General features: G+C 42.6%; 1 protein-coding gene and 1 pseudogene across 2 annotated transcripts in view; one reads left to right on the forward strand and one right to left on the reverse strand.

Moving 5' to 3' along the window:
* Positions 1-25,053, reverse strand: part of IFT43 (intraflagellar transport 43) — a 72,980-nt gene that overhangs the window by 39,976 nt on the left and 7,951 nt on the right. For both annotated transcript variants that reach the window (XM_016208698.2, XM_016208699.2), the window contains exon 3: positions 4,903-4,967. In XM_016208698.2, the coding sequence (XP_016064184.2) occupies positions 4,903-4,967 (65 nt within the window). The remainder of the gene's footprint in view (positions 1-4,902; positions 4,968-25,053) is intronic.
* Positions 14,830-15,098, forward strand: LOC107533816 (dynein light chain 1, cytoplasmic pseudogene; annotated as a pseudogene).

Consider the following 25,053-nt stretch of genomic DNA (forward strand, 5'->3'; position numbering starts at 1 on the left):
GGTCACGAGGGTGGAGCCCCCGTGAAGGAACTAGTGCCCTTATAAAACGAGGAAAACAAACCAGATCCCTCTCCATGTGTGTGCACACACATCAAAGAAGGCTATTTGGGGAGAGCCAGGAAGAGGGCCCTTGTCAAGTACCTGACCATGCCAGCACCCTGATCTCCGACTTTCAGCCTCCAGAACTGTGAAAAATAAATGTTTGTTATTTAACCACCCAGTCTATGGCATTCTGTTATAGCAGCTCAAACTGACTGAGATAGGTGCCTAGCACAGTGCCATTATGATCATACCACAAGAATTTAAGGTAAATACATGATTTTTCAGTGTGAACTCTCTGCTCTAACCAGACTGACAGAAAGATTACTGCCCGCAACACTTATGCTTACACCAACCCTTGAACCAAAATGCTCTCCTCACGATCCTCTCTGGCCATCAGAATTCACCCAGCTTAATCCCCATCATCCCTGCAAGGAACTCCCTGACCACTGTGATTACTCTCCTCTGAGGTCACATCCCCAGTGTCGGCCATTCCATTCATTTCTCACTTCCCATGCACTCCTTCTCCTTCCTGATTTTTGTGAATGAAAATGCCTGATCTCCCCAACTGCAATTCAAGCTCTTGCAGAGCAGGAAGCACATTTACACTCTGGACTCCCTGGAGCGCCCTGCAAATAGCAGGAGCTCATGTTTCCCAGCCTTCACGGAGCAGATCCTCAGTGGAGCCCAACCATCACCTCTCTTACCCCTAGTCGGCCTGCTTCCTCTTTCTCTTTCAAATCTGTTCTGCTTGCCTCCAACTTGCCTCCAAATGCCAGCTCTCCTTTGCTCCAACAAGCTCAACAGTCAACTTGTCTTCCTACTTTGAAAAACACACAAAAAAAGGCCAATCTAAAATGAAATTCCCCTGATTTCCTACTCCCCTCAGCTTTCCTGATAACTAACCCAGCCTCTCTAAGCTTTCTCCTGTCCTAGAGGAAAAATGCCCCACCTCCTCCTGTCCAAGGTCAATCAGTCTCTCTTCGAAGGTCTTAACCCTATCCCTCCTCCAGGATCCTACCCCTTCAAATCCACCCTATTTCATCTGGACTCACTCTTTCCCCAGGTATTACTCACATGATTCGCAACACAAACTTCCTCTCCCAAATACTGTCTTTCCTATGTTTCACAGAGCAGTAGCCCATATTACTGACCCCGTTTCCTCACTTCCCACTTCCTCTTCAGCTCACTGTAATCTGGCTTCTGCCCCAATGCAAATCACGGTAACCACTTTCTCAAATGCCCCTAGTAACCTCCAAACAGCCAAATCCAAGGCTCTGTCCTTGTATTCAATTTGTGTAGATGACTCAAATTGTACCTCCTTCTTGACCTCTCTTCTAGGCTCCCAAACTGTGGAAACTATCTACAAAGACTACCACCAGCCCCCAAATCAGGTCTCTCCTCCTGCATTCCCTATCAGATGACACCACTACCTAACCAGTCATCAAAGTGAGGCACCTCGCAGTAACCCTCAACTCCTCCCTCTGCCCTTCATTCAACCAAAAGTACTCCTATTAGCTCTCCCTCCAAAATGTCTCCAAATATCCTCTCCTGTCCATGCTTACACCACTGCCATAGTGTAGACCTTTTTTTAAAAAAATAAAATAAATTGATTTTAGAGAGAGGAGGGGAGAGAGATCGATGTGAGAAACATTAATTGGTTGCTTCCCACATGTGATCAAACCCACACCCTGGGTATGTGCCCTGAGGAGGAACTGAACCCACCACCTTTTGGTGTATAGGACAATGCTCCAACTGACTGAGCCACACTGGCCAGGGCCATAATGCAGGCTCTTATCATCCTGCATACAGAGTGTTATCTTCCCAACAGGTCTGCCAGCCTTCCAGAGCTAGGCTGAAAGCCAAGTGATCAAACAAAAATACTGTTCTGATCATTCATTTGTTCAATAAATAGTCATGGATTGTTTATTATGGACTGGCACTGTCTGAAATACTGGAAGTATGTAAATAAGAGTGCCTTCTCTCAGGGAGCTTACATTACAGCAGAGAGAAAAAGACAATATATGTATGTGTCCATACACACACATATATGTCAGGTGGTAATACATAAAGCAGGTGATGGGGAACGTGGAGTGACGAGGGGTGCTGCTTTCTCTAAAGTGAGGTCAGGTAGAGCCTTGTGAGCCACGGTAAGGACTTTGGGGTTGGTGTGACTGGCAGGAGAATGCCAACAGAGGGTTCTAAGCAGACAAGTCAAATGATCTCACCTATGTTTTAAAAAGGTCATCCTGCTCTGCGGAGATAAGACCGAGGGAGGCAAAGGTGAGAGGGTGACAGGAGGGTCTCCCTTGAGTCAATGCTAGAAATGGTGGTAGTGGTAGCTGGGCACTGGCAGAGCAGACAACAGATGCACTTCAACCGTAGACTTAACACAGTTTGCTGACAGACTGAACAGGAGTGAAGATAAAGAAAGGGTTCCAGATGATTCCAAAGTTTATGATCTGAGTACCAGGGAAGACAGGGTTGCCACTTACAGAGATCTGGGGTAGACTGTGGGGGCATGGATTAGGGAATGGAGCAGAAGGGGTGGAAGTTCAGACGACTAATTTGGACACGTTAAGATTGAGTTGCACATTCAAGCGAAAAGATCATGGGGACACCTGGATGCTCATAGCAGGACTGCGCTGGAGATACAAATTCTGGAATCATCAGTGTGTGAGAGTTAAACTCCGTGACTGGGTTGAGATCACACCAGGAAAGAGCATTAACAGAGAAGAGAGGAAGTTCAAGGATGAGCCCTGGGCACGCCAACATTTAGAGGGGTCAGGACTAGGCCACAGGCTGAGGAGCCAAGCAAGTGAATCCCTTGAAAAGTAACACATGAAACGGAAAAGAATCTCTCTCCAAGAGGAAACTGATTTCATCTGGAAAAATCTTCAATACATTCAATGAGGAATAAACACTTGAGATTCTCTTTAGTTCTCTAAGAAGCAGATAGAGGATTTGTCTCATTTCCACATTTCAAAATAAATTTAGATATTGAAAGCACTAAAATCCCCTAATAACACAGAATACGGGGCTCCCCTTTAAGACTCTCACTCGTATATGAGACCCACATTTCAAAGTCACCTTCTTGTTCTTGGTTAACATTAAACAGTAGTGTTATGTTGAGTAAAGGAAAGAGTGTGCTACCTAACGGTATGTGAATGGACAGAAAGACCAACGGAACAGGGTAACAAGTGCTGAACAGACTCGGGTACATAAACAGATGTAGACTATGGTAAAGGTGGCCTCTAAATTCACTGGGGAAAGATGGATTTTTAAATAAATGGTGCCGGGACAACAGCCACTTAGAGAAAGATGAAACTAGATCCATACCTCTTACCATACACTGAAATTAATTCCACATGGGTCAGAGATCTAAATTTTAAAAGTTAGACTTAGGGTGTGGTTGTAATCCAATAAAATGATCTATAAAAACAGGCAGCTGGCCTGTGGGCCACAGTTTGCTGAACCTAAATACATGGAAACAAAGAAGGATAAATTTTTTAAATTTATATATGCATGCTTATTTTTTACAAAAAGGGTATAGAACCGATAAACCAGAAATAAACAAAGTTACCCATGGACACGGATGAGAATGAGGTGGAGGGGAAGCAAAGGAGGAGACAGCTCTGAGTATAATCTTTCTATACCATTTGATACCATAAAAAGTACACATTATCACTGCTCTTGCCCAGAACCATTAACTTTAATCATGAGGACTCAACCAGAGAAATCCAGAATGTGAGACAGTCTATAAGAAAACTGGCCTGAATTCTTCAAGAAGTCAATGTTTTGGATGGAGGTGGTGGGAGGGCTGGAGTTATTTTAGATCGAGAGACTAAAAAGAGACAGAACTACCAAACACAATGTGTGAATGCTGATTGGATCCTGGAGCTATCAAGACCTTTTTGGGACAACTAGGAAAGTTTAAACTAGATGTTAAATCATTATGAAACTTCTTAGAGGTGATAATGACACTGTGATTATTTGGAGAATGTCCATCTTTAGAGATGCATGCTGAAGTCTCCAGAGGCAAAATGTCATGACGACTGCAACTTGTTTTCAAATGATTCAGGGGGAAAATGTATGTGTGTGTGTGTGTGTGTGTGTGTGTGTTTAGAGGTGGGGAGAGGAAGGGAGGGAGAAGGGGAAAACAACTGGAAAAAATATTTTTGTTAGTGCTACTTTGAAGGCAAAAACTAAAGGAAATTCTGAACAAAAGTAATGTGTGTTCTTTGAGAAAAAGAAATTCCCTTCCTGAGTATATCTTAAGTTGTTAAACTGGACAGCTGGCCAGCCCACTGGCATAGTAAATATTTTTTTGGTTTCCCTTTCATCTAAAACTTAGTGCAAGGAATTCAAGACCAAAATGATTTGTAATCTATCAATTACTAACAGGCAATTCCACTCGGTTTAGAAAATTACACTAAGAACAACACAGAATGCTAAAATATGGATGAACTTTGAAAACATTATTCCAAGTGAAAGAAGCCAGTCACAAAAGGAGCACATCATGTATGAATCCATTTATATGAAATGTCCAGAATAGGCAAATCATAGAGACATAAAGTAGATCAGTGGTTGCCTAGGTCTGGGGAGATTGAGGGGCCATGGGAAGCGACTGCTAATGGGCACGGGTTTCCTTGGAGGGTAATAAAAACGTGGTGATGACAGCACAACTCTGCGACTACACTGAGAACGACTGAACTGTACATTTGAAATGAGTGGATTATAAGTATATGAGTTCATCTCAATAAAGCTGTTATAAAAGAATAAAAGAACAACATAGAAACAAAACTTTGCCCAAACCCACCCTGCCTTCCCTCGGCCTCGCCTCCCAGAGCAGCTGGCACTCACTTTGAAGTCTTCATGGAATCATCAGCCCAGCCTCCTAGCCGGCGGGGTGGTTTGGGAGGGGGAGCCTACAAGGAAAGAGAAGCCGAAATAACACAGTCACTCCACATGTTCATTCAAGCAGCAGTAGCTGAGGTCAAGGTGACCTAAACCAATATTTGGCCTATCAAAACCTTTCAAATAAAAATACAGTAACCTTTCAATTCACTACAAAAATCTGGGTGCTTTCATACCCTCTGGTGGGTATAAACTGGCAAGATCCGGAGGATAATTCGGCAATGTCTACTGAAAGCCTTAAAAAAGAAATGTTCATACTTTTTGAGCCAGCAATTCTAATCCAAGGAATTTATCCCAAGGAAATAATCAGAGAGAAGCATAATGTCATTTTTGAATAGTGAATACATAGTTGGAAACAATCAAAATAATAGGAATTAAGTAAATCACAGAATACACATGTGAAAATACTATGCAATAATAAAAAACTATGCTAAAAAAGAATACTTAATGAGAAGGTTCGATAAACATTAACTTTCAAAAACATGTAAAACAGTAGGTATATGCTTCTGATTTTGTTTTTGTTTTGTTTTGCTTTTTAAATATATCTTTATTGATTTCAGAGAGAGGAAAGGAGAGGGAGAGAGAGAGATAGAAACATCAATGATGAGAGAGTCACTGACCAAGCCCACAACCAGGCATGTGCCCTGACCGGGAATCGAACCCCGATCGCCTGGATCCTAGGTCGACGCTCAACCGCTGAGCCACGCCAGGCCGGGCTGCTTCTGATTTTGTATAAAGATTATTAATACCTAATATCTAATGTTAATTAGCTCTAAGTACATGGGTAAAGGGGGACTCTAGTGACAGAATTATGGGTAATTTTTATTTTTCTTCTTTATACTATTGGACATTTTCCAACTTTTTAAATAATCAACTTATACTACTCTTATAAAGTAATAAAGATATAAGAGAGAGGCTTATTCTCATCTAGCATATCTCAACTAAAAATCCCAAAGGACCATCAAGCAATCCACTCAAGTGCGGTAAAACAGCAAAGAACATTTCCTATTTTGAATTACCCAGCATTTACCTAGACAGTTTCTGAAATGACCTTTTCCCCCCAAGAACTTCACATAATCATAACTGTTGTTCTCAGTCCAAGGAAACACTTAGATAAATGGACTAACACAGGGGCTGGCAAACTTTTTCTATGAAGGGGTAGGTGGTAAATATTTTTGGTTTTGCAGGCCATATAGTTTCTGTTGCAACTCCTCTACTCAGAGCACTAAACAGCCACAGATAAGTAAGCAAATGGGAAATAAGCAGCAGGCCAAATCTGCAAGAATGATGTGCTCTCCTGAACCTTGACGAAAATGCGTCACTGCAACATCCTTTAAATCGGTTGTTTAAGGCCTAACATAACTTTATTTAAAAAATCATCTTTATTGTTGAAAGTATTACAGATGTCCCCCCTTTTCCCCCCACTAGCCTACCCTCTCCCCCCCAAGACTTCACACTATTGTCTGTGGCCATGGGTTATGCATATATGCTTGTAAGTTCTTGGGTCAATCTCTCCAGACACTCCCCACCCCTGCCCCTGCTTTCTCTCTGAGATCCCTCAGTCTGTTCCACACTTCCATGTCTCTGGATCTATTTTGTTCATCAGTTTACTCTGTTCACTAGATTCCACATATGAGTGAGATCATGTGACACTTGTCTTTCTCTGACTGGCTTATTTCGCTTAGCATAATACTCTCGAGGTCCCACCATGCTGTCTCAAAGGGTAACATTACTTTTTAAGAAAACACTCCCTCAACATGCCATAATACCTTTATACTTTTGATATTTTTATTTTGCATCAAGATATATTTTCTTTCCTGTTGCTCTACTAGCACTCCAGTGGCACCCCAACCTCCCATGGATGTTCTCCACCTAGATACTGGGCCTTTCTGCAGGGTGAGGCAGAACCTGCTGGAAATGATTATCTGAGAAGCAACTGAGTCCTGGAATGCCTGTATCCAACTTAGGTCCTGAGAATATAAGTATACTTCAGAGAAAACAAACGACTTTTCTATGCTAGAGAAGGTAATGGAGCCACCTGGAGGCTCTGCGCAGCTCAGAAATGACAATACAGAACTGAGAAACAAGCTATCGTTTGCGTCTCTTGGGAGAAATCCGAAGAGGATGTACCCAGAAATCTCTACTGTGGCCTCTGAGAGCACACATCCTTTTTGGTGTGCCCGCCACACCCCACGCTCGCCACCCCTAGGCTGGAAGGGGAAGCCTTATACGCCGCAACCCTCTTCCCTAGACACAGCCAGGTGAACCAGGGAGTACCAGCCTCACCCAATCGGAACCAACTGAATTTCCTGTCCCAGGAATCTGGGGCTGAAGCTCAGAGGTTAGGCTGTTCAGTCAGCACTGAGACTGGAACTACAAGGACCGCCTGGAATCAGAATAACCCAACCTACCACCAGCCAAAGCTGTGTATAAGCAGAGACCAAAACCTTGTCTTGCTGAGCTCTTACCATTGGTAAGGCACTGTGTTGGGGAAACTTAAATGTTGAGGAGAACTGAACTGAACCATAGCAGGGCCTTCAAGGATGTTTTTAAACCAACTTGGCTTTAAACCATCTATGTGCTTTTGCAAATAACACCTATATTTCATTACCCAACAATAGAACCACCTTGTAATAATATGAACTCCTGAATCTAAAGGTCTCACACTTGTAACCACGTTTTGTTGGCCATACAGTGGTTTTATTTGTTTTTAAAATTTAAGCTACCATTTAAAAAGCTGGGGGGGGGGGGAGGACTCCTTTAAGCCTAGCCTGAGCTGTCACTTTGACTACTAATGGATATCATATGGTTAAAAAAATTTCCTAAAATTAAAAAAACCAAAATGATCGCTTTATCTTCTTTAACCACAAACCTCAGGAAGCCATGGGTATTGGGAGGGTTAGGGAAATCCTTTCCACCTAGAGCTAACACAGACACATTTTAAATTAGGACAGCAGCTTCAAAATGTGGATGAAAGGGGGCACTACAATAAATCTAACAGAAAGTAACCTCACAGGGTGACCTGACCATAAATTCCTACCTGGGCAGGTCATGAAGTGCCAGAAGTAATCCTCTTTTCCAGACCACTCGAAGGCTAGCCACCTCGAGGGAGCACATGTTCTTAACTACCCTGTACCTTGCTTTCTCCCACCTTCATGTAATCTTCCTTACATTCCCTCCTTAATTCTAAATGTTTAACAGGAACTGCAAAACTGTTATTCTATGGAATAGTTCAGATCTTGCTTCCTGGCAACTGTCATCAATTTGGCTCAAATAAATTCTTATAAAAATTCTCTACCGGTTTGGACATTCTTACACTGACAAAGACAAAAAGATTACCACATAACAGTCACTCCTCCACATCCAATAGAATTTGACAAGTTCCAAAATCAAAGGTTGTTTTTCCCCACACTAACAACCAGACTTCATGATTTGGAATATGCTGTAAAACTGTAAGCTACTTTTCATTGAGGTCACCTGAGAGAGGAAGAGTTACAAAGAAATTCTCTGCACAACATGGGGCAGGATTATAGCTGTCCTCCTTGCTCCCCAAGATCGTGGGAGTCTTGACCATGCTCAGGAGAGAGTGCCGAGGCAGATGGGAGACGGGAGGGCAAGGAGAACTTAATGTCTTCAAGTTAGGCCTTGGGCATTTAGTAGATGTTCATGACTGAGTACTCTGAATCTAAGGATAAAAATGTCTTTCGTAAATACTTTCTACCATGAGTCTTGTTATGGCCACATACAGATACCCTGTTTGGATGAGACAGACTGAACTAACCACTATTACCAAGTTATAAAGGCTCTCCCCCAGAGTTCAACTGTGTTCCCTTCATGGGGAGCTGGGCCTGTCCTATGTGCACCAGGTGAGTTAGAAAAAGCAGGACTTTATTCCTGGCCTCAAATGTTGCCCCAGCTCAACGAGGCTTAGGCGAGGCAGAATTCAGGGTGCATCAGGGCTATTTGAAATATATACGATTGGAGATGAGGCTTAATCTTAAACTTAAAGAGGCCACAGTGGAGGCAAGAGGTAGATGTTAGGAACAGAGGTACTGAGAGTCCTTCCATGGAGAGGGCGCATTCAGGGTCCAAAGGTGAAACTGTGGAGGACTCCTCAGCCATGGGGTAGTCCCACTGAATTCTGCAGTCTTCTTGTCACTTTAGGGATTTCTATTGGGCAACTTTCTCCTGGGGCATCACTAAGACAGTGTGCTTTGACAACATGAATAAACCTGTAATACACTGCTAAAGGCTAAACAGACTTGTACCAGCTTGAGAAGTGCTGAGGATAAAGAAAGGTCAAATAAGCTTTATGGGAAAAGTGGGGCTCACCCTGGATTGGAGAGATAAACAGAGATGATAGGGAAGCATTCCAGAAGCAACCAGATACAAGGTGCAAGATAGCATATAACATTCAGGCTGTAGCAAATGTTCACTGATCATATTGGAGGGGTCCCTGGGAAAACTCTTTGGGGGTACAATGAGCTCCTCAGCATCTACTACTTTATAATGCAGTGGAAGGTGATGTAACTTGATCATAATGCAGTAGTTTGAAATTAGGTGCAAATGATCTGTTTGAAATTAAGTGGATGACTGGCTTTAGCAATACAATTTAAAGGGCCTGGTGAGTTCCTGTCTGTGAACAGTTCAGCCGCTGAATGCCTGGCTGCTTTCCCTCAAAGATATGATGACACCTAAATACCTAGTTAGCCCTGTTTCAGCAAGAGCCCCGTGGCTCTCTCCCAAGGGTGATCTGAAACACAGGACACACGCCTAGGCTAAGACACTACTCCTAGGCCAAGCTGCTCCTTTTAGAGCCAGCTGCCAGAATTGCTGTGCTTCCCCCCACCCAAGCGGTAATAGATCAGATGCTGGGGCACTTTGGGGGGCCTGGATGCCCTCCCCAGAGCAAACATCAGAGCCCCAGCCCCACCTGCAGTGGTGAGAAGTTATAACCCTTTAGTTACGGATCCTTCCTTATGGGCCAGGGGTCCTTCCCTCTTCTGCCCATCAGGTCTGGGTAGGATAAGAGAAGACATGAATATGTGATTTATTTTCTCTCAAATGTTGCGTGTCTGAATTCTCTGTGTCCTTAGTTCCCTGTGTAATGGCCTGGGAATTTGAAAGAAAGGGGATTCACTCTCGCTTCCTCCTTGAAACTAGAAACTTAATCTTCAGGCAGGCTAAGAAGTCACACTTTATCATGGAGCACACCAATTCCAGAATCCTCCTTGACCAAGCACATGGGAAGACATTACCAGTCTGAGTTTTGACTTTAGAAGAAATCTGTTTGCTGTCCCTGTGTTAGGAAGGAAGAAAAAGAAAAAACCTGGGTGAGAAAGAGTAGAGCTCAGATGATCTTAAAAAGCCAGAAAGAGAAGGCCTGATCCTAGAATTCAAAAGCCCTGGTGTATTCTTTAAATTGCTCTGCTTGTGAAATTCAGAGGCACAGCCCCAAGGCATCTGCTGGGAAAACAATTTCCAATTTTGGCAGATTTACTGCCAGGTAACATTACTCAAACTTGTTTTTAAAAAAGAGTCTTAAAATGTGTAACACTGGGAGGGACAGAAATAGGAACGGTGATGGTAGCCCTAAGGCAGTGCATCCTTCGTGTTCTCTCTTGAAAGCTGCAGTCACGTCTCGAGTGTGGGAAATGAACAGTCGGCCGGGTCTGCAGCCTGATGGACAGAAGGGGGCAGGACCCCGCATAGCTCCTGAAGAGAAGCAAAAATGTGCTCTCTCCAAAAATAAACAGGGTGCAGGAATAACTGTGAGTAGAGTGGGAAGCACATGACTGGTGGTTGCAGTCCTGAAATACCAGCTTTCCACAGAAAGGATCCTGTGATAGGCACAGAGCGGGAAATTCAGGAAACGGCCTCTTTATATGGTCTCATCCGAATGGGCCAGGATTCAACAAACTGGAATTACCAAGTCAGAGGGAGCCTTTAGGGCCAGACTTGTTTCTGATCTTTATATGGTTCCCCCAGATTCTTAAGATGCCAAAATAGAAAAGATGCTGCAGTGCCAAAAAAGGAGCCTTTTGAGTTTAGAAACTTCTCACACACTCTCACAAGTCCTAAGAGAAACCCCACAATATGAATCAGTCCAAAATCCAAACTGCAACATGTTTCAGAAAACTAGTGCAAACACACGTGTAAATTCCCAGCAGAAAAGGCATTTGGCTAAGCAAGATCCACTGCAAACTTCCCATCTACCCATCTTCCAGCTTCTAGGAGCAAAACAGCTCTCATGTTCAAACCTTGATTACTGCATAAAAATAAACTTCCCTTTCTCCAGCAACCTGAAAGAAGACCCAAGAAAGCTGTTTTTACATGCTTGATGAGAGAGGAGACTAACACTTAATACCTGCAGACACTGCAGGGCTGGCATTTAGTCCTCAAATCTGTCAGCCATACACGGTTCCATCTCTGCCAGTTGCTTTTTCGTGCCTCAACCCTGAGTCTGACAACTAATTCATTACAGACCTGAGTTTCCCCTCATGGATTTAAGGTCATGGAAAGTGATGGACCATCTAAGAACCCCTGTGAGTAAACACAGCTCTTGCAAGCTGAAATGGATATATCAAAATGAAAAATCTAGCCAGGCAGGCATGGCTCAGTGGTTAAGCATCGACTTATGATCCAGAAGATCACGGTTTGATTCCCGGTCAGGGCACATGCCAGGGTTGTGGGCTCCATCCCCAGTGGGGGATGTGCAGGAGGCAGCCAATCAATGACTCTCATTGATGTTTCTCTCTCTCCCCCTCTCTCTTCCTCTCTCTGAAATCAATAGATTTTTTTTTTTAAAGAAAAATCTATTTAGTATAAGAAACCTGATCAGCAATAAATGCTAGAGCCATTAGGTGAAAGATTGATTGATGGAGAACTGGACATTCTCATGGTGCCAAAAAATCACCCCATACACTGAGTGCCAGTTGCAAGGGAGAAAATGTTCCTTAAGAACAGAGATCTCCATCACCATCCTAACTCAGTGATCACACTTAGCAGCTTTAACAGTGGGAGCTGATGTGCTGCCACTTGCAGCATACTGCACCACCCAGGAAAAATTCCTGCCACAAACATCCAACCAGAAATCTAACCAAGCCCTCCAACCTGATGACCAGCTTACCGGAAATAAGCCCAATGAGCCGAGGAAGAAGGAACAGATAAATCAGCATGCGGGAAACTACAGAACTGGCCTAAACCCTTCAGAGCCAATACCATTAAAAAGGTGTGTGGGGATGGGGGGGGGGGGGGCTGTTCTAAATTAAGAGACACGAGGAACTTAATGGGGTGGTTCTTGATTGGATCCTGGTTTGAAAAACCCGGCTATAAAAGACATTTTGGAAACAACTAGGGAAAATGAGTTACAGACTGGGTAATAGATGATATTAAAGAATGGTTAATACTATTAGGTGTGGAAAAACAGATTTCTAGGAAAATGTTCCTATTTTTTAAGAGATAAATGCTGAAGCATTTAAGTGACATGTCATGATGTCTGCTTCTAAATAATTCAGCAAAAAAAAATATATAAAAGATAAATGCATATTTTTAAATATTTTATAAATTAACATTTAAGCAAATATGGCAAAATGTTGATAACAGTATCTAGTCATGATACGTTCAGTAAGATAGGAGGACCAGAAAGTAGCTTGGTCTAACGCTTCTCTCTCTAGTGAAGCAAGTGGAGAGAGGGGCTGAGGGGTAAGTCTGGATTAAAAAGTGATGCCCAAAGTAAACTATAACAGCTTGAGCACTGTGTCAAACTGTTAGGCTGAATTCAACATATACCTTTGTACTTGGAAAGTAGCTGTGACTTTACTGCATGTCACAAGATAGTCTTCTCATACCAACAGTGCAGTAACTTGAAAGAATGAGTGACTAAATTAGGAAGGGAGAAGTGAGTTTGCCAGAAAGAAGTAAAAGGGAAAAGCTATAGTTTTAAAGCTGGGGTGGCGCAGGGGAGGAGAGGTCAGGGGAGGAGAAAAGGAGGGGCAGTCCTGGGTTCAAATTCTAGAATTGTCACTTTCTAGCTGTGTAGCTTTGGGCTGGTCATGCCTTCACTAAGCATATGGGGTGATTTTTTGGCACCATGAGAATGTCCCCATCAATCAATCTTTCACCTAATGGCTTTAGCATCTATTGCTGATCAGGTTTCTTTCTTATACTTGAAGTAGATTTTTCATTTTGATAGGTCCATTTCAGCTTCAAAGGGCTATGTTTACTCACATGTGTAAAATGAGAATGGTCATGAGTCCCTTATAGATCTATTGTAAACACTGGAGACAATCTCGGGCACAGAGCCAACAGTAATAAATGATGATGATAGTGGCTACTATATTATGTATCAGAAATAATAATAGTAATAAAATGAAGGCTTTGAAGAAAAAACCTTTAATGCCTAGGGTTGAGACAATGGGAGGTTTTTGTTAGGAAAACACTGCAGGGCCTTTAATTTGGGACTGCCTTGCACAAGTTTCATTCCAGGGGTCCACCTCTCACCTATTCCAGCTTCCCTGAAGAGAGAGAAATGCTTTAAAGTAGCTGAAGCAGGAAGAGGAAACCACAGTTCTGCCGCTCACTGAGAAATCAATGTGATGCTCAGGACAACCACAGCGTCTGGAGTCACGCTGGTGGTGTCACATTCCCCAAATATTCCCACACACCCTATAATAAAAAGACCCATATCCCATATCTCAATACACAGTGGTCAAACTGCCCACTTCAAATGACTGATGGGATAGGGCTACCAGCAGTTTATTGAAGAGGCCAGTCCAAAGAGAACAGATTTCTGCCCCCAAAATCATTCTTAAAATTCATCCCGGATTTTCCTCCCTTGGATGGCATCCTCTTAATCTCAATTATATCCTATCGGGTCCTCCAGCTCTCCCCTTTTCTTGGGTCTAATATCTCCCAGACACTTATAAAGAAATGCCCTGTTCCCCCATACTTTTTGCAGTTCAGCCAAAATAAACATTTCTTTCAACTTTCATCATTAATCAAAACCTGTATGTTTTTGACATTCTCGTAACTCCTTTCAGTTTGTTAAAACCCATCCAGCATGTGTGTAGCCAGAAACGTGCACAATGTCGAGAGTATAAATTCCCAGCACTCCGAGAAGCAAACCTCCTGGCACCTGTGACTTTGTGTAAGCACAGTCTAGACTTGCTGCCTCAACCAAAGCCAGACTGGAACAACTTGGAGCAAGGTGAGAGCAGAGGAGCAAGCTGTCGCCTTGATGCTTTAAGAAACCTGATCTCTCACCGACTCCCTAAGGGTGTTGATGGAAAAGAAGTGGAGGGAGCTCATGAGCAGTATTAAGCCATGCGCTGGCAGCTCAACTCCATCCCCCACTCTCTTCGCTGTGGTGACACCATGGGCACCACAGGTCTCTCCCACTGCAGTTCTTCATGCCGCTTCAGTTGTAGAAGCAAGAGCAGAAGACACTCTAAGCACAGAACAGGGTCAGGGCTGGCAAATTAGCACATACTCCACTCTACCCCCGACAACACTTCGAGTGACCCCAGTAAGCCTAAACACTTTTTTAACTTCAAAACTGTGTTTCTCATATTTCTAGATTTCATGAACTGTATTTCAACATGCAACTTTTGTTTGTGGGAGAGGTCAATGTGGTTGGCAATAGAGAGTTAACAGTTCTTAATTTTAAGAATGTATTTTTAAAAACCATTATTTCCTCTCATCATTTCATTAAAGAAAGGACCTTTTCAACCTCACCAAATTAGAAAGGACGTAAACCAGTATAAAGAATGTTCCTTTAGGTATCGATGGCATCTCCCCCGGGGGTCTGAGGCTCTCCAGCCCCTCCCCTAGGAGACTGTTGTAGTCAGCCTGCCCTTGCTCCACTGTAACCACATGTGGCCGAAGGCGGTGATCAAAAATGCCCATAGGCTGGAGGAGATGCAACAGGGCTTGGCAGAATGTGCTACTCAGGTGTTGGGGAAATATAACATAGAGAAGGGCATTGCAGCCCATATATTAAGAAGTGGTTTCACAAGAAGTACAACCCCACCTGGCACTGCGCCGTGGGGAGAAACTTTGGTAGTTATGTGACACATGAAACCAAACACTTCATCTACTTCTATCTGGGCCAAGTGGCCATTCTTCTGTTCCAATCTGGTTAAAAGCATGGACTGGGCCACATATACAGTGATTCATCCAAAAACAAGGACTGCAGCCTAAATTCCAAATACCAGAGACTGAAATCTTCAGCTTTTCCTAAAGGAACACTTCGATCTTGAAACTTGATTGTGTTGTTTTGTACAGGGCATTCTCTATACTCATTTGTTGTAGCTATAAAACAATTAGAAGAAAAAAAAGGAATGATCCTTTATTTATTTATTTTAATTGATTTTTAGAGAGAGAGGAAGGGAGAGGGCAAGAGAGGAACACTGATCGGCTGCCTCCTGCAGGCCTCCTATGGGGGATCGACCCACAACCTGGGCGTATGCCCTGATGAGGAATCAAACCAGCAACCCTTAGGGTGCATGGGATGGTGTCCAACCAACTGAGCTACACCGACCAGAGCAAGAATGATTCTTTAAATTGAATAAATTTAGTTAATGAAAAACTTACTACATTGTTTTTGGTTTTCTCATTTTGGTAAAACCTTCCTCATAGACTGGTGTTAAAACATGCTATGCTCTCTTTTTCAGCTTATAAGTCCACATCCAAGGTTGATTTCTCAGACTCTCTTCCTACCCTTTCTCAAACAGGAAAGGCTGATGGCCACTCTATTGTTCCCAGGTGACAATGGCTGGACATGAAAGGCATGACATGGGTACAGTCACTCAATCTGTAAATTTTGCTACTGAGTTGAGGCTATACAGCAGGGGTGAGGAATGTCCAGCCCACATATACAGCCCGCGAAATCATTTGGTCTGGCCCTGCCAAGGCAACTGCAGGCGGGACTTGAAATTCAATAAATATAGGAGCTTTTTTCATAGCTAATTTTTAAGTCGATAATTTTGTATCACCCGCAAACGATGTTATAAATATCCAAATGGCCCGTGGTAGAAAAAAGGTTCCCCACCCCTGCTATACAGGAAGACTTCCTGCGCTTGCAAAGGGCACTGCCAACCTAGGCCTTTCTTAATCCCGGTGACGATATCCCAGGTCTCTGGACCTCTTTCATACCCATGCTTCTGAACATTACTTCCATGTGCACCACTGATGTCAGAACACTCTCTCTCTCAATAGCTAGTGTACCTGAATGCCTGTCAGCCCAAGAGAACAACAACACAATCTGTTTCTACAACAACCACTCTCATTCCTTCCTTGCCAACGATATCATTTGGAAAAAACCACAGAGTATTCTGAAATGACCCAAAAGCAATGGGTAGGTTCTAGATCCAGTAATAGAGAAGCAGATTGCATTCAACTAACCTCCAAACTGGATTAAATATATAAAACAACTATTTGAAGGCACTGGAGGGCAAACAAAAGTAGGCAGAAACAGGAAGGGATTTGATTCCTGAAAGAAAAGAATTGCACTGGGTAAAAATCCATGTTTAAGTGGATTCTCTTGAGTGTAATCTCCAGACTGGCCAGCAATTGAGCAGCCAGAATTCAACCAGAAAGCTACAGTTTTATTGGTTTGAGGACAAATTTGGGGGTTGCCAGAGTCACTAAAAATAGAGAGGGAGAAATCCTAGGAAGGAGAAAGCCCCAAATCTGCATATAAACTCCCCTAAAATCCTTTTGTTAATGCCTGAGCTACACAAGCCTGGAGAAAACGCCAAGAAACTCAGTGAAATGCAACAATTGATGGATAAAAAAAGAAAAAAACATAAGTTGAAATGAGACTTCAGCTGCTGCTCACTGCAGGGGAAACAGTGATTGGAATTTGAGTTCCACCAAGATAGAGATGCTTGGTACACACCTTGGGTTTCCCACTGAATCTCAGAAGAGCCACACCTTAGGAGTAAGGACCATGTCTCAAGACTGTAGGATTTGCTCTGGGACTAAAGGTAAAACTAAAATAGACCTGTCCTAACAAAGCCTAAACCCAACTGTTCATAAATTCAAGGTAATCTATAAATAACTAAACTGCCTGCTAAAACAAAAGTGAACACTTTCCAAAGGCAGTAATATAATCCAGAGTTTCTACGATGTATTATCCACATTGTCCTCTGTACAAAAAAAAAATTACTAAATGTGAATATGAAAATGTGACCCATAGTCAAAAGAAAAAAAACAATAAAAACTGACCCCAAGATGAACCAGATATTGGAATTAACATACAAGGGTTTTAAAGCAGCTACTATAAACACGTTCAAGGATTTAAAAGAAAAGATGGTCATAATGAGTTAAATAAGGAATCTAACAGAAACAGGAGATATGTAAAGGAGAGAAAAACAAATGGAAACTTAGAAGTTCAATATCTGAAACGAAAAGTTCAGTCTGAAGACAGCAGAAGAAATAATCAGTGAACATAAAGGCAGATCAATAGAAAATACACAACTTGAAGAACAAAATGATGATAGAAAAAATTAATAACGCTTCAGGGACAAAAAACACAAGATAAGCCTATGGACAATATCAAGCAGTTCAACATATATGCAATTAGAGTCCCATTTGGAGAGAGAAAATTGCGCAGAAAAAATATTTGAAGAAATAATGCCTAAAATTTCCCAAATGTGGTAAAAAGATTCACTTGCTGATCTAAGAACTTCAGCAAATCCCAAGCAGAACCAATACAGGCTAATCACAGGTAGGCACATCATAGTCAAACTGCTAAAAACCAAGAAAGGTCACAAGGAAATCTTTAAAGCAGCAAGAGAGAGCAGGAAATGTTTATATACAGGAGAGCAATCATTAGAAACAATAAAGGCTAGAGGACAAAGGAAAGACAGTCTTTAAAGTATAAAATAAAAAAATTCTTAATCCAGAATTCTTTATCAACAGAAAATGTCCTTTAAAAACGAGGGTGAGCCCTGGCTGGTGTGACTTGGTTGACTGGGTGTCATCCCACGCACCAAAAGGTTGCTGGTTCGATTCCCAGTTAGGCCCATGCGCGGGCCCCAGGCTCCATCCCTGGTAGGGGGTGTGCAGGAGGCAGCTGATCCATGTTTCTCTCTAGCATCGATGTGTTTTTCTCTCTCCCTCTCCCTTCCCCTATCTCTAAAAAGCAAAAAAAAAAAAAAATTTTTTTAAATGAGGGTGAAATAAAAAGCTTCAGATTAAGCAAACAGAAGTTGTTCTTGGGAAAATTGTACTCCAAGCAATGCTAAGAGAAGTTCTTCAGGCTAAAGAAAAAAGATACCCGATGGAAAGCTGGATCTAAGGATGAAACGGAGAACAACAGAAATGGCAGACATGTAAGTATGAAAGACTATCTCTTCTTTCTCTTAATTTCTCTAAATGACAACTGTTTAAAGTGAAATGACACATGGTATGGTGGGGTTTATAACATATGCAGTTTTAAAGTGCATGACATCACTGGCACGAAGGATGAGAGGGGACAAATGGGACTTATCCTGCTGCAAGGATCTCACATTTCATGGGAAGTGGTATAATATTAATGCTATGTAGCCAGGGACAAGAATGCATATTCCAATCCCTACAGCAATGACTATAAAAATAGTATAAAAAGCTATACCTAAAAAGCCAATGGAGGGATTAGAATGGAATATAAAAGCAATCAGCTAAACACGATGACATAATTCTCTATTATGCTGGGTAAAGGCATTTGACCAGAAATGTTTCAGTCTATCACCAATGACATTTAACATTAGTTAGTACCCTCTTCCTGTAAAGTATCATTATTAAAAGAATATTTCACCATCATTCTGCTGCTTCTCAGTAATTATTGACATGCTACGTAATGGGAAGAAATCTAGCCTAGCTAATGATTTCAATGAGGCTTTGTGATCACAATCTTACGGTTCCTAAGCAGATCAGATATTCTCTACGCACAGCACACTCCTTCCATCTCCTTGCCTCTTCTAAAGCCTGGCTTTCCCCCGTGGACTTCATTTCTCTTGCAGATCTCTCAAATAGAGCCTTCTCCGTCTTTAAAACCCACACACAAACCAGGGTCCCACGATAACATTCCTGCCTCACCTCTCGAAGTTCCTCTAGACCATTCCTCTCCGTGTCACAGACACACTGCTCAGGTACGACAGCGGCCCTTCCTTCCTCATCCCCGTCACTAGCTGCTGCTTGAGCAGAGCCTGACAAGAAGCTGGGGCATTTCTGCTCCTCAGCTATCCCATCACTCTAAGTCAGTGTTCACGTGAACAATTCATCTGATCTTTGCCTCAGAGTTCCCTAACCCTTTCAACACCAATGACCTTGATACTTTTTGGAACTTGTTATACCCTGGAACTGCTTCATCTCTGAAACACCTAGTCCACGCCTTCCCTCCTTATCTAAGAACTTCCTTCTTGGTTTCACTTCCTTCCCTATCAACCCAACTCACTTCCAAGGTCCAGCACATCATGCCTCACTCCCTTGTCCTTTTACCACATTGCCCCAAGAAATCCCCAAATCCTCAAGCCAACCACATGCCTCCACTGTGTCAATACCCAGCCTACTGAGGGGTGTTGGGAAAATGTGCAAAAACGCAAATTAAAGCTTAACAAGCTCATGTTCTGGCTTTTCTCATCTGTGTCCTACCTGATCTTCCCCCCTTCCAGTCTCACCTTCCTCCAATCTATACTCCATACCTACATGGGCCCCTGGAAGTTAAGAGAGTTCTAGATAGGGAGGGAAAAGTAGGCCTCAATCAGGAGGCATTTCTATGTAAGCATTTATGCTCCAGTGCCTAACACGACCTCCAAAGAAGGCATCTGAATATTCAAGGCTCTAGTAACTTAGCTATATTTCTTTTCTCATTATAAATAAGTATTTACTTTCCTCATTGTGAATTCATAATTTTGAACTATTTTTCTTGAAGAAGGCCTCTAAGTTATATAAGTTTCAGTATTCACAAAACCTAGACCCATCCCTGGCCAATTATTGGCAAAGTGTTCTTTCTAAAATGCAAATCTGATACCTCTTCTCTGCTTAAAACCCTCACACACTTGCACCAGGAGATCATGAAGGGTCTGTGTACCACCCAAAGGAATCAGAAGTTCTTCCTATATGTTCTTCTTAGAGACCCCAGAATAAATGCTGATGACTCACACATCTGTTATCACTAGTTTTCAACTTTCTCTCTTAACTCCAGACCAAATGTTCAACAGTTTACTTGACAGAGTTCATTGAAAACCCTAAAGGCAACTCAAATTCAACATGCCCAAAATTGAAATAATTCTCTCTTCTTGCTCCCCCACTCCTGACTCAGTCTCAAAAACATCATTATCTATTCAGTCTTTTTAGCTACAATGGGGTCAACTCCAAACGCTCCTTCCCTCTCACCTCCAACAGCCAATCTATTACCACATCTTATCCATCTTCTCTTAAAAATGGCTCTGGGCACTGACCTCTCCTCTTCACTCGTCTGCCAGGCATTAATTTATTATTTCCCAAAGCAAGGTACATATGCCACTGGTGCAAGCAAGATGACTGGAGGTGGTACATGATATGTGTTTTGAAAAACAGCCATGCATGTATTTTAATGTGTATTAGGAAACATATTACTATCACAAATTGTAATTTCATTGATAGTTTCTTTTTTAAAATAAATATATTTAAATATAAAATAGGAGTTGCGTTAAATAAAAATGTTAATAACGCAAGTGGATAGAGATACCCAAAGCTGTAAAACCAGTCTGGGTACACTTGGAGTTCATGCTCCATCATCAATCAGTAGGATTGCTCCAACTGCCTCCTATTGGTCTCCCTGACAACGTTCTCTCCCACTCCAGACCATCCTCCACATAGTTGCCAGATTTATCTTGCTAGACCACAAAGTCAGCAATATAATTCCCCGCTTTAAAATCTTTGTGGGAACTCTACAACACACAAAATAACCCCAAATTCCTCCACTTGGAAGACAAGGTCTGTGTTCCCAACACACTAAATTGTACACTATGCCCTGAAAACACCAGGCCCCAGACAGTGGTGTGCCTTGGGACAGGCCTTTCCCACTGTCCTTCCCTCTCATTAGCAAGTTCCCACTCACTCATTTCGATTCACCGCAAGAGCCCTTCCTAGGAAGCCCTCCTTAAGTCCCAGGCAGGGCTAGTGTGTTCCCACTCTCACACTACTTAAGTACTATAATTTTTTTGTCCAGAGTTATATTATTTATGTTTATGTTGAAAAGTGTGCATTGAATGTAGGATAAATGAGTGAACGAGTAAGTGGAAATGAATAAAATTCTACTTACAAATGTGTCAATAAAAATATATACGGATGGACAGAAAGAAGTATGGGGGGTCGAGTTCTTTGCTGTCACTGGTGAAGAGTAAAAAACAGGAAGAGATACGGAAAGAAGAGAAAGGGAAGGAAAAGCAAGAAACAGAAGGAGGCTCATAGGAGAGGAAAAGGCAGAGAGACAGAGATTCGGAAGGAAGACGAGCGCATACACATCAGGATGTGTTCACTGAATTCTTTCCCAGTATTTACTGAGAACCTGCCTGGGATGTGGTACTGTGCCAGGCACACATAGACCCCTCTCTGGCTGCTTCCCTGAAAATACAGGGACCCCCTATTGCTAAACCCAATAGACAATGACTGCTCCAAAGAAAGGGTCTCACCTTCCTGGACCCTCTTGGCAGCATCAAACACTCTTGACTCCTGAGTCCTTGACACGCTCTTGTATCTTGGCTCTGGACAACAGAGGTGCCTGGTTTTCCCCTCTCCCTGCTGGTCACTCCTTCTCAATCTCCTTTTGTAAGTAGACAGGACCTGTGGTTGTTAATCACATGTTCTTTCTTTCAATGCAAATTAAGATGCTAAGAAGTCTAAGGTGGGGGCTCTCATATCTTTCTTGAGTCAGTGCAATAATGACAAGTCAAGCACCAACTGGGCTGGTATCGTTAATTAGTTTATATGTATTTTTATTAAGCATCTAGCATTTACTTGTAATTAGCAAAATCTGGGTGACTTAGTTTCTTGTTTTGTAAAATCAAAAGACATTTTGATTTCATATATATGAATGAATGAATGAATGAATGAGAGAGAGAGAGAGAGAGAGAGAGAGGTTATCCTCAGAAGAAACTAAGAATTTTTAGGACATAAATTAAGCATGAACGCTGGTCTACTAAGCACCTCCTTATAAAGGATGAGCCAGGAAAGTTCCAAGCCATCAATACTGTACTTGAGTACATCTCAGAGGTTTTTTTGACCAGCAAACACAAACATATAGAGAGAAGTCTAATGGCTGCAATGAAGATGCATCAGTGAAAAACAAGACTAGAAAAATACTGAAGTCACAGTCTAACCCTCATACTATTACCAATTATTTCCATTTCATATAAGAAATGTTGGCCTCATATGGTTCATTTGTCAAAAGGAAAGGGGGCTCGTTTCTGAATATTTAAAAACCATTACCTGTATGGTCAATTGCTCCACTAACAACTCCAACATGCCAGGCTCTCTCCCTTATCTCCAGAGCTTGGCACATGCTCATCCCTCTACTTAGAATATTCTCCCCTCCTCGCCCCACCCGGCCCCTTCCCTTGGCTAACTACTACTCAACCTTTAGGTCTCAACTTAAACATAACTTTTTTCCAGATGGCCCAAGAGTAAAAGGCGCTCAAAAGAGATAATCCCGTATCTTTGTGTGTCCCCCACCCCCACCTGGCACTTACTTCTCTGCAGCTCCCAGATCAAGGTTCTAATAGGACAGGCAGAATGTCTGGTCTATCACTGTATTGCAGCTCCAAGTATAATGTCTGGCACATAGAAAGCTCTCAATCAAGTTTCATAAGTGAATGAATAAATGGATGTTACCTTCTACTCCAAGGTCACAGAAGTCACCAAAATCACTCCCACCCTCCTCATTTTCTACCTATATGCCCCCAGAACAACAAAATGATGTAAGTCAACAATTAAGGATTATTCTCTGGGAAGAGTGCCAACCTCTAGACAGAGGGTTGGGTTTTGAAAAAAATATGGAAAGGTATTGGCAAACAACTGGTCAATGGCATAGTCAGAGATGCTACTAGACGAGACAAATTAAATGGCTCTCAAGTAGCACAAAGAATTCTCACCAAAAGGACACCTCATCCAAATGTTTCTTTGCCCTAGACCCAGTTAGTTCTATGAAATAAGAATATCTCTGTATCTTGAACAGAACTGCATTTGAAGATAAACTGATGCTTTCTAATTCTCACATGACACAGATAATAATAGCACGTTGTGGGCACTGTCTTAAGAGCTTTATACTTAACCCTCCAACACTCCTATGAGATAGCCGCTACTACCATCTCCATTTAACAGATGAGGAAACAGGCTTAGGATGGTTAAGTAATTTGTCCAGGGAATATACCTAGTAAACGACAGAGCTGGCATTAAAGACAAAAGGGCCATCTATTCTACCTCTCAGGCTGTGTGGATAACTAGCTCATTAATGGTGCACTGTGCCAAACTCTTTACACGTATTTCTCACTTAACCTCCCCAAAGGTGAGGAGAACCTCAAAGCCCTCCTCCCCACCACCTTTCACCCCAGGACTTGCAGGATGCCAGCCAGAGCGATTCTCTGCTTCACAGGTAGTAAAATGAGGCATGAGCTGTGGGAAGAGAGTTGTACCGGGACAGTGAGAGAGCTGGAGCCAGTGCTGGAGGAGAATCTTCAGATGCTATTTCTAACTGCAGGCTCTACCCTGAGATGACATTCCCTCCCACACAGTGGCGGGCCCCAGGGACGGGTCAGTGATGCGCATATGTCCACCCCAAGGGAGAGTTCAAAACTGAAGCATGCAAAGCAGGACATAAATATGAAGTGTGGAAAACACATTCCTCATGAACAGTTCCACATCGAATTCCCCGCATCCCTCTTCAACGACGTTATCAGCAGCATCATTCAATCCAGCCCATTGGAGAGGGACCATGAAAAAGGCTGAAAAATGTGACCAATCAGGAAAGTTATTTTTGTGAGAAAGAAGAAAAATGTCACCAAAAAGGGTCAGCAGATAACCCTATTGGGCTGAAAATAACTGCTCGGCTGGCAGGCCAGTCAGGGAATGGGCGGAGGGCAAGAGACGTGATGCCAAGCTCCAAGGGAGCTCCAGCTGAGCGGAGCTGCTGGGGGATGAGGAAATTGGCCTAATTTGGGAACATGAGCCCAGCAGCATTTCTGAGATTCCTTCGAGAGAATCTGGCTAACTTTCAGCCTGAGTCCTTGGAGGAACACCGAGGATGAGGGGAGGAGAAGGGGAACAGCTGTGACTCAAACACTTCTCTCGACAAGTGGGTGAGCAAGGGTGAGCAAGTGAGAACTCACTCCCTGTCCAAAAGGGTTCCATGAGAGACAACACCCCAAAGCCTTTCCCCACTGGGAGGTCTGTGCATCCTCCCGGCTAGGAGGTAGGAGAGGCCAGGGAAGAGTCAGTCAGAGAAACTAGAGTCGGATATAAGCTGAATGACTGCACAAGTCATCCAACATCTCGGAGCCTCAGCGTCCTCACAGCTAAAATCAGATAACAATAGGGCTTATTTCATGAGCTACCACGAAGCTTAAACAGGATAGTGCAGGTAATTGACAGAGAGGTAGCAACTGTTCCAGTGTCAGCTAAAATCACTATTATTATTAAAAGGACAATCTACACAATAAAAGCTGAGTCAGAAAGAGGTCTAGACCCAAGGCAGAAGGGCTCACCCAAAAGCTAGGCCAGCCCTGGAGAGGTTTTGCCCAAGATTACTTTTCTCCAACCTCAGTGTATGATATGTAACTTTACAGTAGAAAGTTTTAGGTCTTTGCCTGAAGGAGCTGTATAAGAGCAGCATCATTTGAATTGGTAGGAGGTGAAAGTTCAAGCAGAGAAATCAAATCCAGTTCAATTTTCAGGCCTGGTCTCCCCAGAGAAAGTTACATGCTGTAGATAAGTGAAGCTCATCATGAAACCATCTTCCAGTAAAATTCTCAATAATTGTAATGCCAACTCAAATTGCTAAACTAAAATATGCATCTAGTGATCCAAGCCTGATTGGTGACAGGTGGCCAAAAAAAACCAAAACCTGAAGAATGT

The sequence above is a fragment of the Miniopterus natalensis genome, chromosome 1 (assembly GCF_054644295.1).
Source record: "Miniopterus natalensis isolate mMinNat1 chromosome 1, mMinNat1.hap1, whole genome shotgun sequence".
NCBI lineage: Eukaryota > Metazoa > Chordata > Mammalia > Chiroptera > Miniopteridae > Miniopterus > Miniopterus natalensis.